General features: G+C 50.0%; 2 protein-coding genes across 2 annotated transcripts; one reads left to right on the forward strand and one right to left on the reverse strand.

Annotated features, from left to right (window-relative positions):
• Positions 1–9,086: 9,086 nt before the first annotated feature.
• LOC123157069 (disease resistance protein RGA5) lies at positions 9,087–13,146 on the reverse strand. The gene is made up of 3 exons (XM_044575312.1): positions 12,131–13,146; positions 9,937–11,968; positions 9,087–9,862 (listed from the first exon to the last, which is right to left on the reverse strand). Exons 1-3 carry the CDS (start codon positions 12,928–12,930, stop codon positions 9,563–9,565), a joined length of 3,132 nt encoding a protein of 1,043 aa, XP_044431247.1. The 5' UTR covers positions 12,931–13,146; the 3' UTR covers positions 9,087–9,562.
• A 386-nt stretch (positions 13,147–13,532) lies between these two features.
• LOC123158971 (disease resistance protein RGA4) lies at positions 13,533–17,650 on the forward strand. The gene is made up of 2 exons (XM_044576782.1): positions 13,533–14,481; positions 15,291–17,650. The coding sequence occupies exons 1-2, from the start codon at positions 13,718–13,720 to the stop codon at positions 17,215–17,217; spliced, it is 2,691 nt and encodes an 896-aa protein (XP_044432717.1). The 5' UTR covers positions 13,533–13,717; the 3' UTR covers positions 17,218–17,650.
• The last annotated feature ends 8,335 nt before the right edge of the window (positions 17,651–25,985 follow it).

The raw sequence follows: 25,985 nt of genomic DNA on the forward strand, positions 1-25,985 counted from the left end.
TCGGAAGATTGTGAGCTGAAGATTTCACCGACAGCAAGAGAACTAGCAGAGAAGGCAATTTCCCAAGGATCTTCAGTGCATCCTCTCCCACTGTATCAATGTTGATCTCCAACACTCGGAGGCTAACAAGTGAGGTCATCCATGCTGGTATTCTTGGGAAATAGTAATCTGAAGTCATCCGAAACTTGTGGAGGTGGTCAAAAGGAGCAGACAGGGAATCCAACAAAAAATCCAGGGAACACCCAGAACCACTGCTAATATGAAGAGACTGGAGGTTGGAAGTGCCAAGTTTGTCAAGTGAAGAGATCAAGCTACGGACACAGGTTTCCCTACAAATATTTGTGTCACTAATGCACCAGTTTAGCCCGAGAACCCTCAGCATAGACAAACGGCTCAGCTCCTCCAAAGAATTTGGCGAGTTACTGCTCTCTACTTCAACATGGGAGAGCTCCTGAAGAAGTTGCAACTCTCCAATTCCATCTGGCAATTTTACATTTTTAACAAGTAAATAAGTGAGTTGCTTCAGTCGAACAATACTGCAGGGCAATCTGTTTATGGGTGCACGAGTCAGATCCAATGTCTGGAGGAACTGCAGTTCCACTATTTGTTCTGGCAGCTCAATGATCCTTGTTGCTTGAAGACGCAGATACTTTAACAGGTATAGTTTTCCTATATGTTGAAGATACCTGGCACCTTCTAACTCCCCACTACTTTCCAGATCAAGAACTCGAAGTGCTCGAAAGTTTGCAAGAGTAGGCATCTCTTTATCAGTCACACAAATGGTGAGTGATCGGATATGAGACGCAGTTATAGCAGATGGTAAAAAGATATCCTTTCTATCATGATCACAGTAAAGAGATAGGCGGCGAATTCTGTCTTGGTAGTCCAAAAATGCTACCAGGGTCATCATATCTGGTTACAAAATTCTCTTCCGCAGATTTAGATAAAATGAGATCCCAATTCATGTTCTGAACTTGGCAAACTTCGACTCGGCCATCGTATCGAATTGATCACCCCTAACACGGCTACATGGGACCGGGGCATGATTAGAACACCTTTATAAGGATCGACGCAGAAGTAATTTGGGCTATTACTCTATCTATGTACTAAGACAAGTACGATCTGCGTCCCCCCCCCCCCCCCCCCCCCCGCGTCGCCTCCTCTGGCAACTCGGGGGAAACCCTAGTCGCGCCGCCGCCGCCCACTCCCCACCCCTCCCCCTGCTTCGCCGCCGCCGGAGGGAACGCAGGCGAAGCCGTGCGTGACCAGGGAAGGCGGCGGCGGGGCTCTCTTCGTCGGCTCTGTCCTCGCGCCGGTGTCGCAGCCGCCAGGTGGTTCTAGATCCGCGCCGCTCCGGGGCGGCGGCCTCTCGTCCTGGCAGGAGGGCCGCGCGACAGAGGGCGTCGGTGGCGGTGTTGCTCGGCTGTTGTTGCCCTGTAGCAGGCTGCGGGGTCAGATCTAGAACCCTCAAGGTGCGGCGCACTGCGCGAGTTCGTGGCAGCGCTGGGGGCTCTCCACGGCCATGGGGGCACGGTGCAGGCCACTCGTGCTCCGGTGGTGCTTCTCAGGGTGCGTGTCGGCGTCGCCCTGTGGCTCGCGTTGGTGGTCCGGGCAAGGCGAGCTTGGCGGCGGGGATGGATCTGGCTGGTGGTGGTTGGGGTGAGATGGTCAGGATCTGGCATGGCTGGATCTCCACTCTGGTTGACGCTGGTGCTCGCGGTGAGCAGTGGTGTCACCAGAGGTACCTTTTTGCTTGCTCCGGCGGGGACGCTCATCGACGAGTTGCAGGAGGTGGTAAGGTCTCGTGCTCTTTGCTTTGCCAGACTGGGCGGCCGGCGTAAGCGGCGAGGTTCGAGGTGCGATGCTTCAGGCGAAAGCCTGGTGTCGGCCTTGTGTCGACAGCGGTGACGGTGACGCCTTTGGGTGCCATTTTTTCCTTCTTGGAGGAGTCATTGTGAAGCTCCCGCAGCTCATCCTTACAATGTGCTCCGGGCGAAAGCCTAAGATCCACTGTTGGATCGGACTACGACGATGTCCTTGATGTCGTTACCCCCTTGGGGGCGCAGTCTTGGAGCCATTGATCCGTTGTTGGTCGTTTCTAGTCTTGGCTCGAGCACGATTGGTCAGGCTGGGATGTGGGGTGTCTGGTGGTGGTGGTGGAAGCGATCTATGGGTATGGCTACTGCCTTGGTCATCCTGGTGCTATCTGTTGACCTCTCTTTTGGGGGCTCGTGGCGTCGGTGAAGTCTCGGAGATCAGTGCCCTTCGGCGACGCATGAGGTTTGGTTGCCTCGCATAGTGTTCTGGTTCTCTCTATTTGTGATGGTGGTCGTGGTGTGGCTCAGAGGAGGTGTAGGGCTGTCTCGGCAAAACATTGCCCTTCGGCGCGGTCGGCGGCTCTCTCTATCGCGCCGTGCCTCGGCAGTGGGAAGCCCTTCGATGGTGGTTGCGACTCTCCTAGCTCTTCAAGGTGCAGAGTGATCGCAGTGCAGCAGGCAACTTCTTCTCTACATCTACTCGGTGTTGATTCTCCCTTCGACTGATCCAACAATGCTAGTTTCCCGTTTCTTCTCGGTCTGCTTAATGGTGTTGGGTGCTAAGTTCTTGGTGTTGGCTAATTATCATAGCTTGTTTCTGGTTCTTCTCTGTTGTTCCTTATTCCTTCTTGTGTGTGTTGGGTGCTACTTCCTGTAGCCGTTGTGTTGTATCTCAATCCCTCTTATGATAATGAAAATGGTTCAGGCTGGCGTAAGCCCGCCGTAGCACCGTCAAAAAAGTGTATGATCTGCGTACAAGATGCTTGCTGACACTAAGTTGCATCGCGAAGCATGTCTAGAGGGGAGATCGGAAGCCTCAAACAGGGAAGAAGAGGAGATGGCGTGAGTCCCGCATCTATAAACTTCTCCCCCAGCGTCGCCTCCCGCTAGGGCGACTCGGGCGGCGCCCAAAAACCTAGCCGCCGCCAACCCGCACTCCCTCCTCCTCTCCCTCCGGGGCGGCCGGGGGACGCCGGCGGTCTAAGCCGGGGGGCCGACGAAGGTGGCGGAGGACATCACCTATCTCCTGCTTCTCTGGGGTTGTGTGGAGCCCCGATTCGCATGGAGGCGCACCCGATCCAATCTGCGGTGTGGTGGCGTCGTAGGTGGCGCAGGTCGTGGGCACGGCGGCAGCGGCGCGGCGGCATCGGAAGCAGTGCAGGCCGCGGGCGCGGCGGCAAGCCCTGTTCAGGCGGTGGCAGCGTACCATCTGCCTTTGGATCGGCGGCGGCGGCGTGGATAGCCGGGTGGTTGCGTCGGCGGCACCTCCAGTCAGATCTTTTCTGGTCGGTGTAGCCGGCGGTGGTGGTCAACTCTTCTGCCATAGGTGGTCGGCCCGCGGCTGGGTGGTCGGATCTTGAGATTCGTCATCTAGTCCCGGCTATGAGTCAGGGAGACATAGTTTCCAGTGAAAACCGAGCCATTGGCAGACGATGGCAGCGTTTTGCGTTGTTACCTTGATGAAGGCATTGTCGTGTAACTGCTGTCAACCCACTCGTGCTGCTTCGGGGGAAATCCTAGGATCTGGTCTTCCAGATCGGATGATGACTGTACTACGGTGTTGTTTCTCTCTAGGGAGCATCGTTTGTGGAGCAGTGCTAGAAGACAGAGGCAGGAGGTGGAGCGGCTTCCTCTTGCACGGAGCTTCGATGGAGCTGTCAGGTCATGCCTGGCCGACAGGTGCTACGCTGAGTCATGACTGGTTGGCAGGTGCTATGCAAGACAGATCTTCCAGAGTCTCCGCGTCTGGATAGACGAGCGCGGGGCGGTGACGCCGTTGGGCGCCGTGGTGGCGTCAACGGACGTCCAGATTGGCAAGGATGATGCGGATCTCTCTCCTGAAGATGGATCAGTGGTCCAATGATGATGGCGGTTCCTAAAACGTGTGCATGTGGTGATGTTGGTCCCAGTACGTTATGTGGATGGATCGGCGACGACTCCGGTTTTAGATATGGGGAGTGAGAGCACTCCATATTATCGAGTTTGTAGGTGTGAGTGGTGGCTTCGGGTGGATTGATGTATGTTCTTGCCGGTCCTTCTTTGTGGAATAATTAATAAAAAAGACCGCATGCATCGGTTGATGCAGAGGTCGGGGGTTTAACCTCCTTCTCTATATAAAAAAACAGTCATGTCTAAGGTTAAAATTTTCTTATGGCAGCTGACTAGACAATCAGCACATCTGGCACACAAGTATGTCACCAGTGAGCAACTATTCGATTTGCGGCATGGAGGGCTCCTGGATGCATTATTTGCTTCATTGCAATATGGCCAGGTGTGTTTGGGCATTATTTGATCAAGACATGGTAGAAGCAATGAGCAGAATTGCTGAACCCGAAGCAAAACGTTGGATATTCATGCTAGGAGTCGATGCCTCATAAGGATTTTGTGACTATCCTTGTAACAATATGGGAGATATGGCACGCGCGAAGGAAGGCCATACACCAACAAGATTTTCAAAGTCCTAATGCGACACACCAGTTTATTATGCGATATCTGCAAGATTTGGAAGCTGCAAAACCAAAGAAACCTTAGATCCAGTGAAGGGAAAACATCCCACCGAGGACACGCTGGTCTCCGCCACCCACGGGTCATGGAAAACTCAAGGTGGATGGGGCAGTGTCTAGATCCCCCAATGTTGGCTCTTTTGGTGCTGTTTGCAGGAACTCGGAAGGTACATATCTTGGAGCATCAGCCATCAATTGTCTTGATGTAACTGAACCTGCTACTCTTGAAGCTTTTTTTTTTAGAACGAAGGCTCAAGTCGAGCCCGGCTTTGAATTAACAAAGCCATCAACCGGCCAGGATTACAGCAACCCACTTACAGGAGCAGAATACAACAAAACAGCTAAGAGATACATGGTGCTCTGCAACAGATAGCTAGCTTCATACAACCTACAAGCAAAGATGAAGAACACTAAAGCCAAGGAGCAGCTTGAAGAGAATGAAGCCCTCCATCGATCGCAATTCATTGCTCAGTGGCACCCGGAAGGCCTTGAGGAGACACAACTAGCAGATTGGAAGTAGCAACGTTGTTAGCTCCATGGGCTGCGGCCAAAGCGGAAACAACCTTCTCCATCTCCGAAAGGGGCTCCCTGCCCCCTCACCTGGCACGAGGCGCCGATCCGTCGGAAGATACAGACGCTATCCCAAGAGCTAAGATGATTAACCACCACCGTTGCCACCAGGAAGACCAAACCAGAGCACCGCAAACCTGCAGCACCGGGCTCAACAAGGGGGAACCTTGGCACTAAGAGGAACTGCACACGAGGAGAAGCAAATACACGGCGCGAGACTGTTGATGACAAAGCTGCAATGGAGGAAGCCCCAACACTGCAGACTCCAACCACGCAACCGCCGAACGCCTACCAACGGAGCAGACTCGCCATCGCCCCAAAACTCACCAAAGGCGGCACCTTCATGAAGGAGACGGCGCCATGGGCGTCGCTGCCGCCCAATCCAGATGGATTTTGGCTTTCGCCCGGAAATGAGCAGGGGAGAAAGGCAAAAGGGGAAGGGAAGTACCAAAATGGCTCCTACAGGTAGGGGACGGCGCCCGTGGGCGTCGCCGCCGTCGTGGCCGGCTGAGTCGGCCTGAATTTCTCCGGGCACTACACCGCCCCCAGCCCCAACTTCAAACACGGCGCCTGCAGCCAGGGACGACCGAAGACCGGATCTGAAAGGGGATCTGAGCGTTGGAGGCGAAGGCGTCGGATCCGGACGGGCCCCCGCAGCCCGGCGTCCAGCAGCCTCCACCCGCCGCCACCTTGCCGCCCGCGCGGCCAAGGCAGCCGGCTAGCACCCGCGGCCGCCGTTGGCTGAGAACTGCGTCGCGCCACCACCCGAGGCCGCCGCCTCGGCTCCAGAGACCCCCGCACGCGACGGAGCAGGCAGATCCTCGACGCCACCTTCCCCGGCGGCCGCGCGGCTTGCCGGCGACCCCCTCCGGTGGCGACGAGGTAGAGGACCCCCTAAGAATTCACCATGTTCCGGAAGACGCGAAGTAATCTCGCGGATCAACATCATATGCTCCGATCGGTCGCCAGTACCTCCTTCAATTAGTTTTACCACTTTTGCGCAGTCCGTTTGAATCACAAAAGGCAGCTCAGACCACTGGTAGCCGGGGAGATGCCTTCTGAACATGCAGCAAGTTCAGATCCTAGTGGTGATGCACACTGCCTTAACTCACGGCAAGACGAAAAAATAATATCTCCATGTTCATCTCGGAGGACCATGCCAGCTCCTGCAGTTCCATCCTTGGCAGAAAAGGACCCGTCGATGTTGAGCGCAGCCCAGCCGACCGGCGGTGCCTCCCATCCAAGTGCTGATGGCTTCTCATGCTCTACATGTGATAACAATTTCCTGCTATACAAAGGTGCAGCCATCATTTTTCCTTTGATGTGATCTCCATGAGGGTACGCCTGGATGGCTAGCAATGAGTTGATATAGCTGGATAGGAATCTGGTCGAGGCTTCGACCGGCGGTGGTCGTTTGTCGTGGACGATCTCATTCCTCACATACCAGCAACGTCAAATCGTCATGAGCGTATACATCCGCTCCTCTGATGACAAGTCCGCGAGCACATGAAAAGGCCACTCTGGCCCAGTGTGCATTACTCGACGGATGTCCGGAATATTCCATTGCCGCGCCATAGCTTGCCACAAGGCGATCGCATGAGGACATCTGCAGAGAGCATGAAAAGTGTCCTCCGGTTCGGTAGCACCCACAGGACACAAGTTATATACTTCAAGGCTACAAGCATGTTTATTAGTCCATGTGGCCAGACAGTTCATCGCTACCCACCAAGCAAACACACGCACCTTAGGAGGAGCATGGCACCTTCATAAAAAAACCCAGACGGCTCGCCGCCCGTCCGGTGCCCTGCTCGCCGCGACTGAAGATGGACGAAGACGTTCATCAAGTGCAAGCCGGTACGCGCTCCGAACCGTGAAGATACCATTACGCTCCGGTTCCCAAGCAAGGACATCCTCTTCGAGCCGTGGAGAAGTCCGAATTTTAACAATCTGCTCGACATCTACCGGATTGAAATATTGTTGTAAAAGGTCCATACGCCATGCACCACGTTCATCCAGCAGCTCGGAAACTCTTCTCAGACGGCATCGCCCTTGCACGGTGATAGGCTTGCCAGAGCCACCGTTCGGGATCCAACGATCTCTCCATCATCCTGCTCCTTCATCTTCGAGGGACGGGAGTCCAATATCAAGGCACATAGCGTCGCCAAGTTCGCTCTAAACCTAGCTAGTGGTAGACATATTTTCCTCTTTTGAACTGGACAAATTTGGCTTAACCAGCCTCGTGATATTCAGTGTATCGTTCTAAACTCTGTGAAATATCAATAAAGTGAGCGATTTTGGCCTCAAAAAAGAAAACCTAAAAAAAACAAGTGTCTCACAAAAAAATCCTAAACAACAAAGACAACAGAAAAGGGATCAATGAATTTGCCTATACATCCACATCTAGATGAGTTTTAAACACACCCTATAGGCGTGCTTGTGGAGGTCAAAACGAACACAGACATGCAAAAGGAATAGGCAGCAAGGCACGGGAAAATCCTATTTGACGCTAACTACGTCAAACTGTCCAGGGTTCGCGCAAGCGATCCCCCCAAGCGCGAGAATTGGGCCGGCCCACTATCCCATAACGAGGCAGCCGGTTTTGGGAACCTTCCATAAGGTTCCCTGAACCGACTTTCTTGTTTTTTAAACCAGTTTAGCGGTTTTCTTTTGTGATTGTTTTTTATTTTTTGTTTTTCACTTTTTCTGTTTCATTTCTTTTTTCGGTTCTTTTCTCTGTTTCTTTTTTTTACTTTTTTGTTTTCGGTTTTTGTTTCTTTTATCAGGTTGATATTTTCTTGTTTAAACTTTTCTATAAATTGCCAATTTAAAAAATGCTTAACATCTTCCAAAATTGTTTGTTTTATTCACATTTTTCAAAAATTAAAATTTTAGATGTTTTAAAAAATTGTTTGCATTTTTCAAAAATTTCATAATTTTAAATTTTCTTCACGTTTATCAAACAGATTGAAGTTTCAAATTTTTGTTCATATTTTCTAAATATTGTTTGTGACTTCAAAATTTGTTCATGTTTTTCACAAAACTTCAGAGTTTCAAAAAAAATACAAAAATCGTTTGTCAATTTTGTCCCATTTTTCAAAATTGGTTTGCGTTTTCAAAAAATGTTTGTAATTCCAAAATCTATTTGTGTTTTAAAAAAAGTTAAATTTTATTAAAAAATAATGTTTACAAAAATTGTTCATCAATTTTTTGTTCCCATTTTTAAAAATTTGTTCGCGTGTTCAAAAAATGTTCGTAATTCCAAAATTTGTTCACATTGTTCCAAATTGTTCGTATTTTCCAAGTATTCAGAATTTCGAAGATTGTTCACGTTTTCAAAAATGGTCCAAGTATTAAAAAATACCATGTTTCTCGAAAATTGTTCGCAATTTTTAAATTTGTTCATATTTTCTTGAAAGTTCAGAGTTTCAAATTCTGTTCACGATTTCAAAATTTGTTCCCATTTTTTAAAATTTTAAAATATGTCCAAAATTTTGCTCACAATGTTGAAAAATGTATGCGTTTCAAAACGTATTCAGTTTTTTCAAAAATAAGAAACGCGGTCGAAATTTCAGAAAACTTTCATAAAGGACCGTCCGAATGGTTTTTTTTGAGCATCAATACAGACACAAGCGCTCATATACATGCGCATACACTCAACCCTATGAACGCACACACGCACACCCTACCCTTATGAGCACCTCCGAGAGACCGAGCCGGCATATCATCTTGAGATTTACGAAGCGCCTCGTCGTCGACGGGAACGTCTCCTCCCACTGAAAGCGCATTGCCGGAAATCCTGAAATAAATCCAGAAATAATGCGAGCACCATGATTTGAACCCTGGTGGGTTGGAAATACCACTGCCCACCTAACCATCTCAACCACAGGTTGGTTCGCCACCGCGCGAATGGTTGGTTGGTGCATTGGTGTGCTGCTGCGTCTCATAGCGAAAGGTCCTGTGTTCGACTCCCAGCTAAAGCAGTAACTTTTGGAATTTTCAATACCAGCTGCTATTTGCCGCAAAATGCGGCACATAGGACCTCCGGCAAGGCACCACCCGGCCGTGTTAAAAGTCGGACAAAGAACATGTACAAGTGAAACAAGGGACCAGTGCGTCCAGCGAGAAATCTTGATTAGGCGATCTGACGGCCCAGCGCGCCGCCAACGCGTCCCCTGATATCCGCCACCTAATCTGAATCTTTTTTCAAAATTTCTCACAGAAGTATTTTGTGAAGCACCGAAACTTTTTTGCTAGTGAAACTAGACGCATATATACGTGTCCATATGCACATTGGTATGCATAAGCTAACGGCCCATGTCATCGACACTTGCATGACAACTGAATTCTCAGTTGGTCTCAGCTGGATTTCTGGGATTTGGTCTCGACTTTCAACGACCATGTGAGCCAATCACGAAGCGAAGCCATCAGACCAACTATTGGTATGCAGAGGGGCTACCGGGTGCCCCCGTCGCGGCGCTTGAGCTTATGGGTGTACTTGAAGATGGATTCGAGGCGCTGCTGCTGCAGTTGCTCGCGGAATCTCTGGATGAATTTCTCCGCCTCGGCATCCACCTCGGAGCAGGTGGCTTCCTCTGTCGGAGGCGACCGCTGCGGCGGCTTGTCCATGCTCACCGTCGATGGCAACCTCGTCACTCTTGTTTGTGTTTTGATCCACCGAACTATCAACTCAGGGAAGTGCCAAAAATGTAACATATATGACCTGAAAGTGTTATAATTGTAGTAGGCAGCTCCCTGCAATTAACACACCCATCAGTCAAATGCGTGTGAAAATCTGCAACATAAAAGTTGCAAGGACAACAACTTACAGCCGGAGAAGTGTGATCCTCTTCCATCATTTCTTCAGACTCCACATCTGTCCCTTCACCATGCATCACATCCTCTTCCCCCAACCTCCGGAGTTCAAGTCTAGGATGACCAGGATGAGTGCTGGTTGCACTCCTAATAGCATCCTCTACAACTTCCATCTCCCTAGCCTCTGCGTCCTCGCAGGCAATATCTACACGGAGATATCTGAGGGCAGCAATATGCTCAATGTCAAACTGAAAACCATAATTCACAAACACTCCTTTTACTCGAAACTTGAGGTGGAGATTTTCCAGTGCAAGCATACTCCCTTGTTCAAACATCACCATGTCCAAAACATTCGAACAAATGAAGTCAAATTGCTTTAGACATCGGAATCCACAGCTTGTGATGGTGAGTCCTTGATTCTGAGCTAAAGATTTCACCGACAGCAAGAGAACTAGCAGAGAAGGCAATTTCCCAAGGATCTTAAGTGCTTCCTCTCCCACTGTATCAATGTTGATCTCCAGAACTCTGAGGCTAACAAGTGTGGTCATCCATCCCGGTATTTTTGGAAAATAGTAATCAGAGGTCATCCGAAACTCATGGAGGTGGTTAAAAGGAGCAGACAAGGAATCCAACAAAAAATCCAGGGAACACCCTGAACCAGTGCCAATATGAAGAGATTGGAGGTTGGAACTGCCGAGTTTGTCAAGTGAGGAGATCAAGCTATCGGCACAAATTTCCATAGAACTATCTGTGTCACTAATGCACCAATTTAGCCCGAGAACCCTCAACCTACTCAAACGGCCCAGCTCCTCCAAAGAATTTGGCGAGTTACTGCTCTCAACTTCAACATGGGAGAGCTCCTGCAGAACCTGCAATTCTCCAATTTCATCTGGCAATTTTATATTTTTAACAAGTAAATAAATCAGCTGCTTCAGTCGAACAATACTGTGGGGCAGTCTGCTTATCAGAGCACTAGTAAGATCCAGTGTCTGGAGGAACTGCAGTTCTGCTACTTGTTCTGGCAGCTCAGTGAACCTTTTTGTTTGAAGCCGTAGATACTTTAACAGGCGTGGTTTCCCTATTTTTTGAAGATAATTGTCATCTTCCAACTCCCCACTACTTTCAACATCAAGAACTCGAAGTGCTTGAAAGTTTGCAAGAGTAGGCATCTCTTTATCAGTCACAACAATGGTGAGCGATCGAATATGAGAAGCAGTTATTGCAGATAGGATAAAGCTATCTTTTTCATGACGACCACAATAAAGGGATAGGCGGCGAATCCTATCTTGTAGTCCAAAAATGCCATGACGATCATCATATCTGGTTACAAAATTCTCTTCAGAAGATTTAGACAAAATGAAATCCCAAATCATGTTCTGAACTTGGCAAGATTCTATTCGACCATCATATCGGATGCAAACTGGTTGGATAAGACCCCTGTTAACAAGCTCACTGAAATAACACTCTCCTACTTCCTCTGAACTCTTTACATGCTCTTCAATAATAAACCCTTCACCCATCCATCTCCGTATCAGCTGTGCCTTATTAATAACATAACCTTTTGGAAAGATCGACAGATATAACAAGCATGTTCTTAAATGGACGGGGAGATCAAAATATGCAACATGTAGTATCTGCTTCATCCCTTCTGGAGTAGCACTTTTACCAAATACGGAGCCAATAGCATCTCGAACTCTCTTCCACTCATTTTCATCTGATTTCGTAGCTAACAAGCTAGCTACAGTAATGATTGCTAGTGGTATACCACCACATTTCTTCAAGATATCAAAAGAATTTTCTTTCAAATGAAGAGGACAGCAATCTTCAGGGTGAAATATTCGCATGAAAAATAACTTTCTGGCCTCAGTGTCACTAAGAGGTACCATTTTAAATATATCGTCTTTGCCAAAATAGCAGCTTGGGCTGGCTATGGAACTGATGCACGTTGTGACCAATATTCTACTGCCACAGCCATTATCAGGGAAAGCCCATCTGATTATTTTCCATGCAGATACGTCCCATATATCTTCAATAACAATGAAATACCTGTTATGCGCATTTACATATGAAAAGATGAGTTAGGAACAAGAAAACTGTAGATCACAAGCAAGGACAGTAAGTAACCCACTTGCATGTATAGGCTAGAAAAGAGGTAAATGTGCTAGAAGAAATGCATCGAACCAAGGGATTCTGAACTCAAAATCATACCTCCTAGTCTTGAGGAGTTCACTTAGTTTATGGATGAGCTGTTCCTCATCGCATTCTCTGAAGTCATGTTCCTGCACGCCGACTTGAGATAGTATACTTGTAAGAATAATCCTCAGATCATCACCGCTGGACACTGAGACGATGGTATGGCAATTAAATCTCTCTTTGAGGCTTTGATACACATCCATGGCAAGCGTAGTCTTGCCGATACCTCTGGATCCAACAATTGACACCATCTTCAGCTGTTTCTTGTCATCTGGATCTAGCAACTTGATCAGTCGGTCCCTCGAGCCTTCTATACCGACAAGTCCACACCCCACATGAGCACTGAAGACGGGTAGAAGACCATTGGTTACAACAGAAGGTATGGGCAACGGATCCCCAGGATCGCAGACGACCCCGTACCTCCAGCGCCTCTCAGATGCCCCAGAGACTTGTTCCTTGAGTTCTTGCAGCAGGCTGGTGTACTGACGCCTCCATGTTACCACCTTGATCAGCTGAGCTACACTGTTGGTGTTACCTGGGGCATCTGAGCACACAAAATCGTCGATGCAATCCTCCAAATCATAGGTCATGTCCCGGACCTGCTTCATCCACCCCTCGACCAATGGATCCATATCCTTCATGCTAGCCGCCGCCCTCCTCTCAAGGAAGCTTCTCATGCTGGTCAGCGCACACCTTAGGGCAATGATCCTGTTCCTCGTGTGCGGGTTGCACTCATCCTCCAGCAGGGTGGCGAGCTTTGAGAGGACAGAGTTCATCGCCCCTGTGGATGCGGTCACCATTGCTTGTGCTGCCATGGAGAAACAGATCAGAGTTTCACCCTCCTTGGTTTGGCTACTCCAATAATGAAGAGGAGAAACAGATCAGAGTTTCACCCTCCTTGGTTTGGCTACTCCAATGAAGAGGAGAAACAGATAAGAGTTTCAGAGTGGATGGACACAAATGGAGTACTCCAATGAATCTGCTCTGCTTGTTGGCTACATAGAGATGACAGAACAACAGTCGTGATGCCTCCCTACAAGTCCCTCCATTACTCTGATATTTTTCTTGACAATTTTGCAAATGAGCACACGATCTACCTTGTAAACAAATATGAGTACATAAAGACTGGAAAAGGTACCCTGTGACTTTGACACAACGGCCCGTACCTTATCCGGGAATTTAAGATCCAAACGCAGAAGATGATATAGTTTTAGCCGACACCAGCACAAGAATAGAATAATAATACAGCTAAACTCTTTGTAAAGATTGAAAAAGAAAGGGTGTTCCTTTCAATTAATAAAACAAAACTGACTTTGGTGGCACAAACCGGTGGGTGGGTGGGTGGTGGGGCGGGGGGGGGGGGGGGGGGGGGGTGGTGGCATGTGGGTCGTTCAGAAAAAAATTATGTTTCCTAAAAAATTACCAAATGGTACCATTATTGACTCTAAGCTTAGCTTTTGTGCAGATGCAAGAGCATAGTTGCCACTACTTCCATCTCGACATATCTGTGCGCTCTTGCCCTATTGTAGTGTAGCCTGAGTTTGGTTACCAATACAAACTCGGTACAAGAGGCAGGAGGAGGAGACACCCGTTGGCTGGAATATGGAGGCGGCTGTGGTAAGTAGCGTCGTAGGCGCTGTGGTAACCAAGCTCCACAAGATGATTGAAGACGACAGCATGCTGCGGGTCGATCTTAAGAAATCCCTCCACGACATCAAGAAGGAGATGCAGATGATGACCAAGGCCATCGTCATGTACGGTGAGTCCAAGGACCACTGGCCATGGATCCTCGAGCTGCAGGAGCTGGCGTACGACACGGAGGACTGCCTAGATATCTTCGAGGAGAAGGCGGCATGCGAGGCCGGCGTGCCATGGTACCGCCGGAAGCTTCACCAGTTAAGAACGGTGAACATCCGCACTCAGTTTGCCAGAGAGCTCAAGGTTCTCAAGCAACGCGTTCTGGAAGCATTTGGGCGGAGAGACAGGTACATCGGCAGCAACACCCTATCTGCACCGGTGGAGCTGGGCGCCTCCTCAAAATTCACCTCCTACACCCCGGAGTCTGAGCTCGTGGGCATCACCAAGCCAAAAGCAGAGCTTCTTGAATTGCTTGGGGAGGAAGAGAAACCAAGGAGGGTGGTCTCCATCTTGGGACCTCGCGGCATCGGGAAGACAACTCTTGCTAGGGTGGTCTATGATGACACTTGTGTGAAGAGCCAATTTCCTTGCCGTGCTTGGGTTGTGGCCTCGCAGCACAGAGGAGACAAAGAGATTCTGAAGGAGATACTCCGACAAGTCAAGGTCTCCTCCTCTTCTGATGCGGATCTCGGTGAAGATCTCAATATGCACCTGCAGACTAATACGAGGTGAACTCAGTTTCAGATATGCATTGCTAGTTTTCCTGTCCCCCCAATTGAAAATCTTTGTTCTCATCATTTGTAGTGCTGAAACCAGCTAGACATGTCTGAAAGTTAATATGTAGATCTCAACGTCATTCTACATCTTGCAACTAGATCTAGAAATGTCTGAAACCACCATTCAAGGTCATTCTACATATTTCTACTAGATCTTTCACATGTACTTTCCGTTCTGTGCAATTGCTACTTTTGGCACACATCAAGCACATCAATAAGAAAATGAAATCAAATAATTATTTAAAAATACTGTAAAAATATGTCTTCTTGTGGATCTCTAACATCTGTCAACTGTCACGTAAAATGGTATGGTGCCGAATAACCCTCAAATCGCCTAGCGAACTCCCTCCAAGAGTACATACAGAAGAAAACTCCATCTATTACTACTGGCATGAAAAGGGCCTTTTTTCGATAAATGGCGTTTTTATTAATTCCAACGAAAAGGGCTTTTATAAACTATTGACATGTTTATTCATAAACTTACTATGCAGTTGTATGCAACGGTGATATGTACTTTTTTTGCAAATTCTGCACATGCATCTTCGATAACCGCTACAACATGGATAATGGATTTGACAATTACCAAAACAATCTCAAATATAACCTTACCATTTGACAACATGGATAATGAGATATGTACTGTTTTTAGATCATGGCGATTACCTTGATATTTTTTCTATAAAAGCATTAATCAATTTAGCTGAAAGTTAGAAACATAACTTGTTTGTATGCCCACTAACCTCTGTTATTTTGTTGATCAGGTACTTAATTGTAATTGATGACATGCAGACTTCTCTACTGGATACGATCGGGTCTTACTTCTCCAGTAATGGCAGAATCATTGTGACCACAAATATGCAGTCCATAGCCAATAGCTGCAGCACGAATGGGGGTTATATATACAGAATGGAAGCTCTTAACAAAGAAGATTCTAAAGCTTTGCTTTTAAAAATTGTTCTTGGTGATGTGACAAAATCTCCTTCACCTCATTTTGAGGAAGGTTCAGAAAGCATCTTGAAGAAATGTGAAGGCTTACCACTTGGCATAGTAAACATTGCAAATTATTTGAAAGAACAAGGGCCAGAAAAGATCACAGTCGCTAGTTGCAAAAATATGTGCAGAAATCTAGGTTCTCGTATGCATAGTAATGATGCTCTTGCAAGAATGAAGAAAGTGCTCATCCATAGCTATGACAATCTTCCTAGCCATGATCTAAAAACCTGCTTGCTTTCCGTAAGCATATACCCGAAGGATCAGCCAATCAAAAGAAAAAGCCTAGTTAGAAGATGGTTAGCCGAAGGATTTGCGGTCAAAGTTGTCAGTTGCAAAGACAACGATGTTGCTTGTGAACATTTTGAGGGCTTGATCAACAGGAGTATCATTCAACCAGTAGACATTTGCAACAGTGTTGGTGTGAAGACGTGTCGCCTTCATGGTATAATGCTTGATTTCATAGTACACAAGTCAGCCTGTGAGAATTTCATTACTCTGATTCACAATGATGAAATCATAACCAATAAAAGTTCTGATTGTGCTGTCCGTCGACTCTCTCTCCATAAACCAAATGAAGAAGGTGGCAAAGCAGTAATGGGAATAGATATATCCCAGATCAGATCACTAACAATCTTTGAGCATACTGGCCAAGCTCTTGTGGATTTTCGCAAGTGCAAGTTGCTGCGAGTGTTAGATCTTGAAAACTGCAAGGAGCTTACTGATTGCGACCTTGACAGCATATGCAAATTACTGCAACTGAAGTATCTGAGCCTTAGGGGTACTGATGTCAGTAGGCTTCCGAAGGAAATAGCGAAGCTGCTCCATTTGGGAACACTGGACATACGGGGTACAAGAGTGAACATGTTGCCCAAAGAAGTTCTGAATCTACCAGAGTTAACTCACTTGTTTGGAAAATTTGAGCTGTCTTGTGAACTTGGCAGGGCTGCTACAAGGGGCAATAGCCAGTCCTTATTTTTGGGGGATAGCAAATTGCAAACTTTGGCTGGATTTCTGATAGGTGAGAGTCAGACTTTTCAAAAGATTTTACTCGGTATGAAGAAACTGAGGAAGGTTAAAATACTGGCCGAGAGTACTCCAAATAGTGTTATAACTGAGCTTCTAGTCTATTCACTCAAAAAGAAATTCATTGGCGCCAATCCTCTTGATTCTCTATCAGTTGATTTTGGTGATCACTCCATAGACTTCCTGGACTCCCTTGATGCCTGCTGTGCTCTTACTTCGATCAAACTGCACGGTAACCTAACGAGATTGCCTACCTTTATCACATCGCTGCATGGATTATTGAAGTTGCATCTGGTATCGACGGGCTTAGATAGCGAGGTTCTATCAACACTGCAAAATTTACATCTATTGATTTATCTGAAGTTAGTTGAGGATCGCCTTGAATTTGGCAATGGAAGCTTCAATGTTGAAAAGGAGGGATTCCAAAGCCTTCAACGACTCTGCATCCAGGCACAAAAACTTCCACAAATGAGTATCGCGGAGGGAGCTATGCAGCATCTCTACTCTCTTCAGTTGATTTGTGCAGACATCAGTGGTGTTCATGAAGACGAGATTAAACATCTCGAGGGCCTCAAGGAAATAACCCTTGCTCCTACGGTTGGTGCAGGCACAAGGAGATCATGGGAAGCAGCAGTGAAGCAGCATAGAAACAGGCCAGTGATTATGGATTAAAACAGGCCGTTGATGCCTATAAAATATCATGATTTGGTAATACTCCCTCCGGTCCTTTTTACTCTGCACATTGGATTTGCCAAAAATCAAACTTAACTAAGTTTGACCAAATTTATATTAGAAATTATTAGCATCTATAATATCTAATAAATATAATATGAAAATGTATTCCGAGATGAATCTAATGATGTTGGTGTTGTTATGTAAATGTCAATAATTTTTTATATAAACTTGGTCAAAGTTGGATGAGATTGACTTCAGACAAACATAATATGCAGAGTAAAAAGGACCGGAGGGAGTATCACTGAAACAGTTGCATTCTTATCTTATATGTGTTTTATGTGAACTTTCCTTTCCCTTTTCTTTCATACTTATCATTTCACTAGTTCACTTGTTACATCATGAGCTCTGAATAAAATAATGCAACAGGCCAGCAAATACTTGTATTATGACCACTCTACTACCATGCAATTCCATTGTTGGTGGTCACTGTTTTCGGGGAAGAACTATTTATAAAATCGAGGTGTGAACATCCGCCATAGTGTTATGTACACGTATAGTACATAGCCCACTCAGCACCAATTTAGAGAGAAGATCCCCGTGATCTCAGTTAGGAAGTTGACCATTTTTTTTCGAAAAGGGAGGAAGTTGATCATTTGCATTACGAATATACTAGTATCATTTAGCTTGGGCCTTAAGAGATAAGATCTGACACTGAAAGGCCGTGTGGCTGGTCGAAACAGAGATGATGAAAACACTGAAAGGAACAGCGTGAGGGCGGCTCCCGCGACTAGGCGCGGGCGCTAGGGTTCCCCCCGCTCCCCTTTCGCCGCCGCCGACCCTCCTGCCGCCGCCGGCCGTCGGCCTCGCCCCCCGCCTCCGCCCCCCTTCCGCCCTTCCCTTCCTCCGTCTAGGCCGCCTCGCGCCGCTTCCCCGGGAGGTGGCCGGGGCGGAGCTCGCGCCCCTCGCCCGCAGGTCCCCTCCTCCCCCGTCTCCCCCCGCCGTCGTCGGCGGGCGCCCCCGGCGCTGGCCCGGGTGGTGCCGGCGGCGGCGGGCCCTCCAGTCCCCGCGCGCGCGTGCTCCCTTCCCGGGGCAGGGAGGCGGCGGCGGTGCAGCCCGGCTTGGCTGCGGTCCGGCGGCAGGCGTGGTGACGGCGCCGTTCCTTGGCGGCGGGACAGCGTGGCGGTGCTGGGTGGCCGTCGACGCGCCCCCGGCCCAGATTTGGGCCCGACGGGCCCCATCTGGGCCCTAGCGGGCCGGGCCCCCGGAGTGGTCTCGTTGTATGCGGCGCGGTGAGGAGGAGGAGCGGCTCGGACATGAGGCGTCGGCGCCGACGATGTGCCGACAGCAGCGCGAAGACGGAAGCTTTACGGGCCCACGAGGGCTCGGCCGGGCCTGTGGGCCTACGGGCCTGGTGTGCTCCTGCTATTGCGTCCGGACGGCTACCGTCGCTGACGGTGGAGGTGGGGCCCTCCCGCGTGCCGATGGTGTTGATGCCCTAGTCCCAGCTCTGATTCTTCGTCGTGCTGTCCTCACTTCGCGGTGCCGTGGTGAGACGGCGTGGAGGCCTCATGACCGCGTTGGCGCAGGGTGGTGGTTGGTTTGGTGGCGAGATCCGGAGCGCCCGAGGTGCGGGTTGGGATCGGGGGAACCCCCTGTCGGCGTGACCGACTCCGGCGCGGTGGCGCCTGTGGGTGCCACCTGACTATCCGGGAGGGCGTCGGGGGCTACCCTTCCTCTCGCCTCGTCGTGTACCGGGGGAAACCCTTGGCAGTAGCGTCGTCATCGTCGCGTTCCTTCTTGGAGGTGTTGATTGGTGCCGGCGCTTCGGAGTCTTGGAGCCTAGTGGATGAGCCCGGTGGGCGCAGCGATCGCGAGGCTTCTTCGTTTTTGTTGATCCGCCGTTGTCGGCATTTGTTTCTTTTGCTCTTTCTCTGTTGTTTCTTTTGGGCGTGACTGTGCTGCTTCCGCCCCAGCACCTATCCCTGTATGGTTCGGTTGGTTGCTTTGTATACAAAGCGGGAGAAACCCTTTTTCGGTAGAGATAAGATCTAAGATTTGCTACTCAGATTGGATTGTTAGGCTTCCCGGTATGGAATAAAGCAAGCAAAAAATCAATGAAGTTCTATCTCACCTGCTGGGGCTAGAGCATCTCCCTAGCACTAGTACACAACATGGAGAGATATTGGATAGCAATAACCTGAAGTAGACGGTGGTAGGTGAAAAGATAGCGCAAATTGTATCGTTTGGCCGGTTGTGTCTTTATCTATATATATATAAAGTGGGGGCAAAAGGCTGTTTCGAAGAAAGATAGTGTAAATTAAAAGAGGAATAATCTATAAGACTAGAATAATAGGTAAGGGAGACCATAACTATGACAATGGAGACTAGGAGACTGTGCTTACATCATTTTTTGCTTCATTAAAGACCAAAAGATTGCAATGCCTTATGTAGGAATAACAGAAACAAACCAACTGAAAAATAAGCATCCAACCAAACGAATCAATCTAGTCACTAACAATGGAAACAGACCATGACTTAACAGTATGCACACTTAACAGAACGGAAAGTTGTAGCGTAGCTCGGCCTCCACGGTACCCTTTACCTGAGCGTCTATTCACATCGTGATCTACGCGTCATCTGACCACCTCGTCCCTATGCTAGCATTAGTAGCCAGATTTGACCGGGCTTGTAGGTCAGGTGCTACTGTTCCACCTTTGTAGCTGTAGTCACGTGGGCTGACACATAGGTGAAGAAAGGGATGGAAAGAGTCAAAGAGAGGGACCCCACCCTGCCGACACATCTTTTCATTGTGTGTCAGTGAAAGATGGGAGGGGAGACAGCGTGATTTTTTCTGAGAAAGAGGTGATGTGTGAGAGAGAGGGGAGCGGTGCTATGAGAGAGAAAGCATTGTTTTCTCAGAAGAGCAAAGAGAAAACATTTTTTCGTGAGACAAAAAGGTGCTGTGAGAAAGAGAGAAACAGAGAAAGAGGGGAATGTGGGAAGTGGAGTTTCTACACCCAGGAGCAAATGCTCCTGGTGTGAACAGTAAAATAAAAAAAAAATGTTAAAATTTTTTGAATTTTTTTATGGCATACTATATACAAATGTTTGTTGTGCACGTAATATTTCATCGCGAAATCACATTGGTGGAAGGTGTGGTAAAAAGAACAAAATCGATGCTCTGAAAATGTTACTTACAAAAGCATTTTGAAGCTTTGATTTTGTTTTTTTCGGCACGACTTCCACGAATGTGATTTCATGATGAAAATTTTCATGCACAAGAAACACTTGTGAAAGTATGTCACAAAAAAATTTCAGAATTTTTTGAATTTTTTTTCTATTTTTTTGATTTTACTGTTCATACCAGGAGCATTTGCTCCTGGGTGTAGAATGGTACTTTCGGGGAATGTGTGTTTTTTCTGAGAAAATGGCGATGTGATTGAGGGAAAGAGCTGCTATGGAGCTGTTTGGCATCAAATTCAAAAGATACACAACCAGAACGAGGGGCAACCTCCCCCTCCCCCTCCCGCGTCGCTCCCGCGAGCGACCGGGGGGATCCTCCTAGCACCGCCGCCGGGGCGTCCTCCCTCCCCTCTCCCTCCCCTCGCCGCCGCCTTGCCCGGTTGGCGTCGGCGGCCGTGGAGTTTCTCCCCCCTCCCCCTTTGGAGACGGCCGGCGGGGGCCGCGGTGCTTCGTCGGTGGCGATGCGCGGGCGCCGGGCGTGTCGGCGCGATGGCGGGCGTTCGGCGGCGGCGTCGCGGACGTGTGGCCCGGCGCGGTGGGCTGCATGGTGGCGGTGCCCGTCGCGGCCGTGGCGGCCCGATCTGGTTCGGTCCGGGCCCGATTCGGGCGGCGGTGGCGGCGGATGGCTCGGTGGCCGCCGATGGCTTCTCCTCCCATCCCTGGAGATCTCCCTCCTGCCTCCATGGGTGGCTGGGATGGCTGATGCGCGGCCGCAGGGCGGGTGGCGGCGCGTCCGACTCAGATCTGGCGGTGGGATCTGGGTGGACGGTGCGGGTGGGGCTGCGGCCTGGTGTAGCCGTGGCTCCGGCCGTGGGCGGCAACGCGTGGAGGTCCGGCTCATGGTGGTGGTCTCCCGAGGGCGCGGCGGTTACACGGTGGTTTGGCGGATCTACCCGCAGCGACGGCCGGCTATCTCCGGTGTCAGCTCGTTGGCGGTCGGACCGCTTCGACCGTAGCTCCATCTACTCGTCGCCCGGGCGTTACTTCGGTCCAGGGGCTGGCCCCCTCCCAGCTGCGGTTCTTCGCTCGTCTCATGCCCGGAGCTGCAGGACGGAGCTCGTCTCGCGCCCGGCAGCAGGACGGAGCTCGTCTCGCGCCCGGCAGCAGGACGGAGCTCGTCTCGCGCTCGGGGCTGCAGGACGGGCGATGGAGGCCAGTTTTGGCCGGCCTATTGGGTCTCGGCGCTAGGGGTCGTCCAGGGGTGTGAAAGGCGGGACCTTTCCACTCGTCTCTTCGGTTGGGGTAGCGGCGGGTCACGGGTGAGGTGGTGTCGAGGTCTTGGATGCTGGGGCGGCGGCCCTGGTGGTGGTGGTTGCGCGATGCTCTTGGACAAAGCCCGTGCCTTGGTGCTGCCCGGTCATCATGGTCGTGTGGGCGGCGTGGTTGCCGGGGTGTGGCGTTCGGTGGCGGTGATTGTGGGCCGAGGTGAAAACCTGCTCTATCTTCGGACGGACCGGCGGCGGCGAAGATCGTTACCTTCTTGAAGGCGTCGTCGAGGCTCTCATTGCCCGTCATGCGGCTCCGGGAGAAACTCTGATCCTTGGATCGGGCGGTGGCGGCGCTCCAGCGTCGTATCCTTCCTGAAGGCGCCGCCTTGGAGCGCATGGTTCGTCATATGTAGCTTCATTTCTTCGGGGCGGTAGTGCTAGGAGTGGTGTTGCTGCGCTCAGCGCCTATGTATCCTGTCTTGGGTGTGTGCGTGTGTTGCGGTGGCGTGACGTGTGGTTGTACTGGATGCTTGTGGTTTGATGCTTTATATATAAAGCGGGGCGAAAGCCTTTTTCGGTAAAGAGCTGCTATGAGAGAGATACAGCAAAGAGCAAGCATGCTTTTTACCGAGTGAGGGAGCACAGAGAAATGAGAAGAGAGAGTGTAAATGAAAAAGGAGCAGAGAAATCAGTCATTTAAGAGAGAGAAAGTGTAGGGACAGACATCTGCCCACTGTAGCATGAAATGCATTGTTCCTCCACTGTTAATTACCGGCAAAGTCTGATGGATCATGGAGACATGTCACATTATGCCCAGATGCACCTGCTGATTTTTTAATCCAGGCACACATCCACACGCACCCAAGCCCAGAATGGACGGCTACAATAGAGGGTATCATGTAGCTCAACCTAAAAAAACTGCTCTCTTAAGAGAATCGTGTGAACTATGCTAAAGTTACATCGGTCACTTGTGTGGCTCTGGTCTCTCATCCCTTAGTTAGGCGTGGTCTTCTTGGATCACCTTGGTCACTTGTGTGGCTCTCGTCTCTTATCCTTACTTAGGTGTGGTCTTCTTGGATCCATCTCCGGCAATGTGTCTTAAGACTTTTAGGGTTGCCGACTTGGCAAATAGGTCCAGTTACCTTATCCTCATAGTGAGACTGTGTCTTAGCGTCCTTTTGACCTTATCCAAATAGGTCTAGATCCCTTTGCCTCGAAAGGAGGTCATCACTACCGCGTTATCTTTATAGATGATTTCTCTCAACACACCTGGATACATTTTATGTCTTCTCATAGTGAGGTCTTACCTATCTATAAGCGTTTTGCTGCCATGGTTCACATTCAGTTCTCTACGCCCATTCGAGTGTTCTGTGTTGACTCTGCTGGAGAGTATATCTCCAAGATGTTTCATGGAGTTCTTGTCGAGCAGGGTACTGATGCGGTCATGTACCTAGGGTAGGGTCATGGACCTGATCTAAGTACCTTACCCAAGGACACCCTTAGAAGAGGTCGCCTTCCAGTCGACCAACGAAGGACTCACTCGACTGCATTGAAGGACTCGACCACGAAGACTCACTCGACCACCAGGAGGTCAAGAGACACTCTGCACTACAACGGCCTGTAATTAAGTAGGCTTTATGATAGTAAAGACACTTTATGTGAGGCGTTTCCAGTAACGCCCCAGACTTAACTCACCTTAAACCCTCTCCTACGTGGGCTGGCTGGGGTCCTGGCGCACTCTATATAAGCCACCCCCCTCCACAGGTAGAGGGGTTCGGCACCTTGTAACTCATATACTCATAATCCACTCGACCGCCTCCGGGCTCCGAGACGTAGGGCTATTACTTCTTCCGAGAAGGGCCTGAACTCGTACATCCCTTGTGTTTACAACCTCTCCATAGCTAGGACCTTGCCTCTCCATACCTACCCCCCACTCTACTGTCAGGTTTAGAACCACGACAGTTGGCTCCCACCGTGGGGCCGGTGTTTTAGCGATTTTGTGGAGAAGTTGCGATTCTTCCGAGTACTTTCATCATGGTGTCTGCTGGAGTTTTGGTCGAGGGTCGAGAGATCCGTCTCGGCACTCTCACCTTCATCGCCGACGACTCCGCGTGGCTCCAGGAGGCTCCACTCGACGTTGATGCGCTCCCCGTCCGCGGTGCGATGCATTCTCGCGCATGTGTCCGCGGCGTTCTGCTGCGGCAACCGTCGACCCCTCCATCGTCCACCCTCCCGGTCTCCCGCCAGCGCAAGCGCTCGGGCCGGTCGAGGCTTCAGCGATGGGTGAGGCACGCGGTGGCTCGCCAATCGGCCACCACCCAAGTTGCGGCGATCGAGCCCAACGAATCTCTCTACGGCTTGTTCGATCTGTCGACTGGCTCCGTAGAGACTGCATCCGAGTGCGGTAGCAGTGATCCAGCGGCGGAAATCTTGATGGTCGACGGGCCCCGCAGTCCCCCTGGCTTCGCCCGTGATGGTGGAGCAGGTGACGGAGGCGACCCCGCACGAGGCCACGAAGAGTACCAGCCCGAGCCACTCGACTCTCTACAAAGAGAGGAACTTCGCCGCAGGAACGTGGATGCCCTGCGTACTCCCATCGCAGGAGAAACCCCCGAGGCTCGTGCCTTGGAGGAGGCACGTCTGGCCAATTTGGCCGAACGCACTCGACTAGAGAATCTTCAGCGAGCACTCGACGAGCGCGCGCGGCAACGAGTTCCCGACACCAGTCGACGTCAACTCTTCCCACCGACTCAGGTATATCGAACCCCAATCCAGAATTTAGCAGCTGCGACCCGTATAGCAGAGTCCATCCAGCCTTCGCAGTCGGAAGCGGGCAGAGGTTTGCTGCAGATCAGGGATCTGCTCCGGGCAGCAGGAGATCAGAATTCAGCCGTGTCTCAGTCGCGCAATAGAATTCACAGTCGATCCGTCACTGCGAATACGGTTCAGTCGGCTCATAGCCCCAGATCGCCCCCGCGGCGTGAAGGGCGCGAGAATCGACGAGATCAATATGGCGACCGACTCGACCGAGATGATAGGCGTCGAGTGCCCAATTCCCCTCCGAGGGGTGGGTCTTACGCTCCTCGGCAGCAAGATGACAGGCGTCAGTACCGTACAGGGCGAAGGGTTCCAGTCGACCCCAGAGAACCAGGCTTCGACGCGCGATCCATTATCGTGCAAGGTTTGGTCGACCGGAACAGAGCCCATCGAGGCGGACTCGACAGAGATGCACCCACAAGCAGTCGAGTGCATGTTTCTGGTCCTGAATGTTTCAGCAGAGCTATCAGAGCCGCAGTTATCCCTCCCAATTTCAGGTTGGCAACAGGAGTCAGCAAGTTCACTGGTGAGTCTAAGCCTGAAACTTGGCTTGAAGACTACCGAGTGGCAGTTCAGATTGGTGGTGGGAACGACGAGGTGGCCATGAAGCATTTGCCCCTCATGCTGGAAGGTTCTGCCAGGGCGTGGTTGACTCAATTACCTCCTAGCAGCATTTACACTTGGGAAGATCTGTCCCGAGTGTTCATCAGAACGTTTGAAGGAACTTGCAAGCGACCAGCTGGATTGACAAAGTTGCAAGTCTGCGTGCAGAAGGCTAATGAGACTCTCAGAGAGTATATTCAGAGGTGGATCACTTTGCACCACACTGTGGAGAACGTGTCTGATCATCAGGCAGTCTGCGCCTTCAAAGATGGCGTCAAGAACAGAGAACTGAGTTTGAAGTTTGGTCGAACCGGTGACATGACTTTGAGTCGGATGATGGAGATTGCTACCAAGTACGCCAACGGCGAAGAAGAAGACCGACTCCGAAGTGGCAAGCACAAGCCGAGTCAGTCGGAAAAAGGAAACACCAGTCGGAAACAGAAGCGGAAGGCTGAACCGGCAGCTCCTGGAGAGGCTCTGGCCGTGACTCAGGGAAAGTTTAAGGGGAAACCAAAAGGATCCTGGAACCCCAAGAAGGTAAAGGATAAAGAAGGGAACGACGTAATGGATATGCCATGTCACATCCACATGAATAAAGACGAAGAGGGGAATATCATCTACCCGAAGCACACCACTCGCCAATGTCGACTCCTGATCCAGCAGTTTCAGGGAAAACAGTCTAAGGACAAGGAGAAGGAGTCGGACAAGGCTGAAGACAAGGAGGACAGTGAGGAAGGATATCCGCATATCAACTCCACTCTGATGATCTTTGCAGATGTGGAAAGCAGGAGTCGGTCAGAAGTGCATAACACCAGAAGAAGGTCGACTCATCCTCAATGATATCCACTCGGGAACCTGTGGTCATCATGCGTCCTCTCGGACCATCGTGGCCAA

This window comes from Triticum aestivum, chromosome 7B (genome assembly GCF_018294505.1).
Source record: "Triticum aestivum cultivar Chinese Spring chromosome 7B, IWGSC CS RefSeq v2.1, whole genome shotgun sequence".
Taxonomy (NCBI): domain Eukaryota; kingdom Viridiplantae; phylum Streptophyta; class Magnoliopsida; order Poales; family Poaceae; genus Triticum; species Triticum aestivum.

Bases quoted from the DNA above. Each gene is read 5' to 3' on its own strand.
- LOC123157069 (XM_044575312.1), bottom strand. From the start codon at position 12,930: ATGGCAGCACAAGCAATGGTGACCGCATCCACAGGGGCGATGAACTCT. The intron at 11,969-12,130 runs GTATGATTTTGA...TGCGCATAACAG, and splicing joins GAACTCCTCAAGACTAGGAG to GTATTTCATTGTTATTGAAG. The intron at 9,863-9,936 runs GTAAGTTGTTGT...TGTTAATTGCAG, and splicing joins AGGATCACACTTCTCCGGCT to GGAGCTGCCTACTACAATTA.
- LOC123158971 (XM_044576782.1), top strand. From the start codon at position 13,718: ATGGAGGCGGCTGTGGTAAGTAGCGTCGTAGGCGCTGTGGTAACCAAG. The intron at 14,482-15,290 runs GTGAACTCAGTT...TTTGTTGATCAG, and splicing joins CACCTGCAGACTAATACGAG to GTACTTAATTGTAATTGATG.